Here is a 7,316-nt window from a genome sequence, read left to right as displayed (position 1 = left end):
GTTAAGTCCCAAAAATCGGAAATCATATTAAATTTATCCTTTTTACCTGGTCATGAAGTCATCTAACTTTCAAAAATTACATTTTTAGACCAGATTTAAAAATTTATTACAAATTTGGTCCAAACTTTATATTTTGGTCCAGATTTTAAATTTTATTACAAATTTTATCCAAAATTTACCCTTTTGGCCCAAAATTTAGAATTTCTTATGATTTCATCCTAATTTTAATTTTTTTTATAACTTTTTTTCTCAAAATTTTCTTTCAAATATGTTTTTCTTTATAAAATCATATTTATACAAATAAAACATATTTTCACATAAAAATATTATATTTTCTATATAAAAACCTATTTTTAAAAATACCTATTTTATAAATAGGTATTTCCTATACGAAAAAGTTTTTTTTTATTAAAAGTTTTTATATAGAAAATATACAATTTTTATGTGAAAATATGTTTTTTGTTTGTATAAATATGATTTAATAAAGAAAAAACATATTGAAAACAAAATTTGAGAAAAAAAGTTGTAAAAAAAACTAAATTTAGGATGAATTCATAACAAAATTCTAAACTTTGAGCCAAAATGGTAAATTTTAGACCAAATTTAACATAAAATTTAAAATCTGGGCCAAAAATATAAATTTTGGACCAAATTCGTAATAAATTTTGAAATCTAGGCCAAAAATGTAATTTTTGAAAGTTGGATGACCTGTTGACCGATAAAAAGGTTAAATTGAATACAATTATTGGTTTTTGAGACTTAATTCAATAAAAAGATATAAGGACTAAATCGATTATGAAACCAATATTAAATGACTTTATTGTTGTTTTTATAATAAAAAACTATAAATATTTAAAAAAAATCTAATAAAATATTAAAATATTCTAACAAATCTAACAATTCAAGTAGAATATTAGAATATTTAAACATATCTACCAATTTTAGTAGAATATTAGAATATTCTAAATTCTAAAAATTCGATTTGATTATTTACAATGTAATATTTTTACAATATTTCACTTATATTTCGAAAAATATGGTGATTTATTATTATTATTTTTTAATTTTTTAATTATTTTTTTTTTTGGATTTTTCATTTTGTTTTGCAATTTATAATTTTTATTTATTTTTTATTTTTTTGATCTCCAGGATGAGTGACTAGGATTGCGTCTCATGTCTCATGAAATTAGCATTGTCGCAAATGAACATACACACAAATATATATATATATATATATATATATATATATATATATATATATATATATATATATATATATATATATATATCCGCAAATACTTCTAACTTTTAATCTGAAGTAAAAACATTCATAAACAAAAACTTTTTCAAGTAATGTTTAGCAAAAAACTCTTTTATAATTTTCCAAATCAACTTAATTATCTTTTTCTTTAAACTAATTTTGAGTTTTTTATAAGTCATCCCATTTAATTTTATATGTTTTGAAAGGTTCCAGCCAAGATTATCAAGATCGAGATCTTATCTAAGACTGTTTTATATTTTGCATGATCATAATCATAAGATGAAATCAGGATTGAAGGATCCTACTAAATGAACTAGTTTCCTGATTTTTATTGCAATATTTTGTTTGTGTAGTATTTATTATAACTTTATGTTGATTAAGACATTAATAGTTAAGTTCATATACATAAATCATACTTTCATATACATAAATAATACTTTCTTTCGAGAAACCCAAAAAATTAACAAGAAAATATCTTAGACATAAAATGAAATAAGATCATACGCTTATCTACGACCAAAGGAACGGGATTATAAAAGCAATAACATTAAGTGTCATAATGTTTGGTGTTTCAAGATGAATGATTTCAATTTTGATGTTCTAAGGGACTTCTTGTGACTTGTTCGATTTTAAGTTGATAATGAATATTTAATGATTGGCAAGATATTAAAGATTGAGAATCTGTAATCAGAATGTGTTAAGATCTTAAGATTCTAGTCGGGATTCTAAGATCTTAATATAGATCTTACTTCAGATAGATCTTAGTGTGGTTAAGATCGTTTTAGCTTGTAAGATTTTAAAATCTTAAGATCTTATAATCAAGATTAGGATCTTAACAATCGTGCTTCTAATTATTTATTCCGAACACTCATATACAAATAAAAGCTAAATTATAGCTAAAACTTCCAACTTCTAGCTACCATCTACCATTTTAACCAGTTTTATCGAATAAATTCAAGATCTACATATAAAATAAAATATTATTAGATAATTACTTATAATTTTCGTATAATGAATAAGACATCCTTTCATAAAGCAATTAGAATATGCCAGATTGTGAAATATTGATAAGATAAATTATTATTTGACATTTCTAGAGACAATCGAAATAAATGTGTAATTACAAATTATAAAACAAATAGTTTCCTCGATTCAAAGAAGATCATGATAACGTGACGCAATTTTCTAATTTGGGTTTATATTTTATCTGTTAAATATAAGTCAAAGATTCGTTGAAGAATTACAGTCGTATTGAAAACATTTGTTGCCATGGTTGCGAAAGCATCATATCAAATACGTACACGAACAAGTGTGCTTTTTATTTTTATTGCATGTCGAATTTGCTTTTAAGTTTTAACTAACTAATTTATTCGATTCATTTCGTACTATTTTTTCCCTTAAACATCCAATATTAACATTTATTATGCGTTTATATGTTTGGTTCTTAAATGTAGACTGATTAGACTAAAGAAAATTTTAAGAAAAACGTGTTATTCGTTTATTTCTTTATATAGAACAGCTTACTTCTGCAACATATCAACTTATACATAAACTCGTAACACACATATTAAAAAAACAAAAGTTGTTATTCTTTCATTTCTTTAAATAGTCATATGTCCTCTGTATTACTACGTTTGTTAGCATACAATTAGCCAATTGCTTAATCTTCAATCTAGATATCTATATATACATATATACTATAAAATATATATTTTTAGTTACATTATCTGATTCAAATTTCAACATAAATATAATATATTATCATATCAAAGTCACATTTTTTAAATTGTCAAAATAATATATTTAATTTGTTAACATAGATATCATATTAAATGCAGAATATAAATTAAAATATTAAAAAAATCGAAGACATATATATTTTTTTAATAGTATAAAACGTTTAAATATTTTACATGTAAAACTTAAATCAATATATAAAACTTCAATAAAAGATATTCAAAACATATTTCTATAACAAATTTTTTTTTCAAATAAGAGTTTTTTAGTTAATTAACAAAAATAATAGTTAAAAACTAACATAAACATATAAATTATATGATGTTACTCTACAAACAATGGTTATGCTATTTACATAATCAATACGGCCGAAATTAAAAAGAAATCAAATAAATAATTTCTAAAATAATCAAAATAACTAAGCACATATTAAAAAGCAATATTAAATCGAAAATCATATTTAATTTTTTTTATACGTCATCTACAAGCAAAAGACTATGAATGTTATAATCCTAAAACATACTTATCTTATACTAAGGTTCAAATATATATATATATATATATATATATATATATATATATATATATATATATATATATATATATATATATATATATATATTCAATCTAATCAAATAATATATAATTAATGCATTTTGCTACCAGTCATCCGATATGATATGCCTAATACATGCATGCATCATTTATCTCATAAATAATCCAACAATACTTTTCTCATATATTATGTTGTGTTATGATATATGCAGAAATCTTTTGGACTTCAATTTTGGAATTTAGGAAAAAAGAAGAAGCTGAGTGTCCATTTTGTAGTTAGATTCATGTATATATATTCGATCTAATCATCATATCCCCAAAAAATGACAATCGTTATACCCAAAACACAACAAACTTTAAATATTATATATCACAAAAAAAACAATAAAAGATACCCCCTTCCCTTCTACTCCTCAATCATAGTCACAGTTTTTTTTAAAACTTTTTTTGGATTCTAAAATTTAATATAAACAAAAAGACAAAAAGACATAGAGCCCCCTCCCTTTTCAATCAATCTCAATTATCTCTACTGAATAAAAGGGTCAAAACATCGGGTACCCTTTTGTCTCTATTATACTCAATAGGTCCCACCACATTTTTAACGTTTTATACTCTTCAAGGGTGTAAAGTGTAATAATAAAAACAACAAGGACTTAAACTGTAATTTTCTTATTAGAATCTGGCGTCTTCAAACCCGTGTAAGTCGCTGACTCTGTTTAACGACTTTCTCATAATCGCGACTTTCGCGAGCTTCTCAGCCACTCTCCAAGCCGACGTCGGCGTTAACGGCTCTACCGCTGTATCTATCGTCGCTCTCTCGGCTTGAACCACGCGCCGCCGTTGTAAATCGTTCAGCTCGGCTTCCAAGCTGGTTAGAAACTCGTTGGTGGGAGATGAAGCCGACGTGGTTTGTTGGATTAACGCGCGAGCCGAGATGAGGATGTGGTATGCGCCGATGATGTCGTTACGAGCCGTGAGCCGGCGTGATTCGGCTATAGCTCGAGTGGTGACGAAGAGGCTTCTCAGCCGTTGGATGGTGATCGCTGATGATCTGAGGGTTGTTGGATTAGGTAAAGGTACAACGAGTGTATTCTCTTTAGAGTGAATAATCTCATGGGTTAAGGATTCCCTGTAGGTGCAGCTCACGGATAGTACTTGGTGGACCCTCATCGCCGACGTAGGGACTTTCATTTCAATCAACAATTCTCTTTCTTCATTAGCAAACAATTCTCCGATTCGGATCCTACCCGACCCGAGAGCGACGGGTTTGGGTGAATACGAGTACACCGCTGTGATTTCCGCCGGAGGTGAGCCGGAGATAAATCGGAAGTCCAGTTGAAGATCTTGAACCACCACGTTGAGTAAATTTCCGATCGATTTCGCGAAGGAATGATCGTCGTTAATGGCGAGTTTGACTGTGTGTAGGGCGACGTCAAGGTGAGTTTGAGAGTGGGAGTAGCGCGTGGATGACACGTGTGATGACTGGTCGGGGACGTCGGAGATGAGGATGATGCTACCGGCGGCGTTTTTTTCCCGACGGTCTTCTAGCACCTTCGCGGCCTTTCTTACGGCGTCGATTCCGTTTGATGAGCCTTCGAGAACAGCCATGGCGTCGACTATACGACGCGCTGTTCGTTGGCCGGTGGTTGTCATCCTCTTCAAAGGGAGTAATCTTTTGGAATATGAAGAGAAGGCGACAATTGATAGACGATCGGAGGATGAAAGTGATGAAATGATTAATCTCATTGTTCGTTTCATCATTTGTATCTTCTCGGTTGACATTTTTCTACTCACATCAACGACGGTTACTACATCAATCGGAGCTCTGCCTTGTGATTTCGCCGGCGGCATCGACGGAGCTTTTACTTTCAGAATAATCGCGTTTGTTTCATGATTCCGGCCAGCTGAGATGACAGCTGTCTCCGGCAGCAATCGTACGTCCACATCTTTTGCATGAACGCCGACGGGACTGTTACTGTTACTATGAAATCCTTGAAACTCTTCGATGGAGTCTTCGTCGCAGTTTTCATCAGTCTCCGGAATCGGATTGAACCGAGCTTTTGGCGTCAGCGAAGGTAATGGTTCATCATCATCATAAATTTTCAAATCTGGTTTAAACGAATGCTGTTTGCTCAATTTGCTGTTCTTCTTCTCAACAACATCGATCATTAGTGTCGTGGCTAGCTTTTCCCTAAGCGTTTCTTCTTCTTCACCAAAATGATGCTTCTGATTCTCATCGTTTACAGACAACACAGGCATCTCTTTCCACATGGTGCCACAAATAGGGCAAGCTAAGCTCCCTTTTTGCTTCACGTGACCGGCGATGCACGGAAAGTGAAAACCATGAGAACACTCCGCCGTGTAAATCGCTACGCCGCGCCCTCGCTTCACGCTCTGCAAGCATAATCCACATCTATTCTGCAAATTCAAAATGTATAACCAATTTAGATTTCTTCTATACTATACGATAATCATGAAACGGAAATTCAAAACGAATAGAATCAAAGAATCAAATCTTACTGTGGTGAGGCGTAAGTTTGATTTGAGGAGAGAGAAAGTTGAAGGAGAGCGAGGCGACGACGGAGTCGATGACCATTGAAACACTCCATGGCTTCCGGTTGTTTTACACTGAAGCTTTGGACTTACAGGAACAGATGCTGATTTCTCCGGCAGGTTTCCGCTACTTGTTCGACAACGAAGTCTTGGAGTTAAATCCGTCTGCGATTGAAGCCGAGGCGTAGACGGATTAGAGGAAGAAGAGCTAAAAAATCCAAATCTTCCACCAAATTTAGGAGTACCACCACCGCCACCTCCACCTCCACCGCCACCATTCCTCTCATGATCCGGATCATCTCCGGTTGCTCTAACGGCGGAGGAGGAATCCACTTCCCGTGGAACCGATGTACAGAAAGCTCTTCGCCAACCAAACACCATTTCACACTCTACACGATTCCTTTTTCCGAAAATTGATTGAATCTGATGAATAACACTAAGTGTAAACAGGATTCGATTGAAAGAAGATGAAAAGCAAACAAATTACAGATTATAGAAAGGATAACTGATGAAATGTGTATCTGTGTGTTGAATTTAGAGTTTGAGTGGTGAGTGGAAGATGGAAATGGAAATGGAAATGGAAGCCAGAATATTGAAAAGAAGGATGAGTAATAAATAGGAAGGGGAGAGTCTCTGCATCTTAAGTTTCTTGGGCAGAGTTTCTATTACGAGGTCAATGTATATATTTATTTATAGCAAAAATCGGTTGACAGTAATAGAAAATAAATGCTGTATTCTGTTTTTAATGTGGTAACTATTCATAACACTAATTACTTTCATCAAAATAGATAAAAACATATTGTTTCTTTTGGTTATTATAATCAGTTTTACTAGTAATGTTTTGAAGTAATTTTTAAAAAATAGAACAATAAATTTAAAATGACATTTGAAGGCATAACTCAGTTATATGGGATTAAAAAATTAATGTAATATAAATTGTTATTATCTTGAATATTATTAAATAGTTGTTTAGAAAACAAATATGAAATGGTAGTTAGACATTTTATTAAAAGATTAAAACTAGGTTTTATGGAATTTATTTAAATTTATAAAATAAAAAGTAAATAATAATAAAAATCTAATCCTGGAGGAGTTTTGTATTAAAAAAGAATTAAAAATTCATGAAAGAATAACAAGACAATGAAAAATCTAATAAATTGTAACCATTTAAAAAAAAGTATACTATATTCTTTAAAGAATACTGTCATCT

At 30.6% G+C, this 7,316-nt stretch overlaps 1 protein-coding gene across 1 annotated transcript; it reads right to left on the bottom strand.

Annotated features, from left to right (window-relative positions):
• Window positions 1-3,886: 3,886 nt before the first annotated feature.
• LOC145097458 (E3 ubiquitin-protein ligase WAVH1-like) lies at window positions 3,887-6,776 on the bottom strand. Its single transcript, XM_079035025.1, has 2 exons — window positions 6,074-6,776; window positions 3,887-5,971 (listed from the first exon to the last, which is right to left on the bottom strand). Exons 1-2 carry the CDS (start codon window positions 6,485-6,487, stop codon window positions 4,226-4,228), a joined length of 2,160 nt encoding a protein of 719 aa, XP_078891151.1. The 5' UTR covers window positions 6,488-6,776; the 3' UTR covers window positions 3,887-4,225.
• Window positions 6,777-7,316: the final 540 nt, after the last annotated feature.

The sequence above is a fragment of the Lactuca serriola genome, chromosome 4 (genome assembly GCF_051521515.1).
Source record: "Lactuca serriola cultivar US96UC23 chromosome 4, Lser_US96UC23_V15, whole genome shotgun sequence".
NCBI lineage: Eukaryota > Viridiplantae > Streptophyta > Magnoliopsida > Asterales > Asteraceae > Lactuca > Lactuca serriola.
This window is presented reverse-complemented; position numbering and strand designations above follow the sequence as displayed.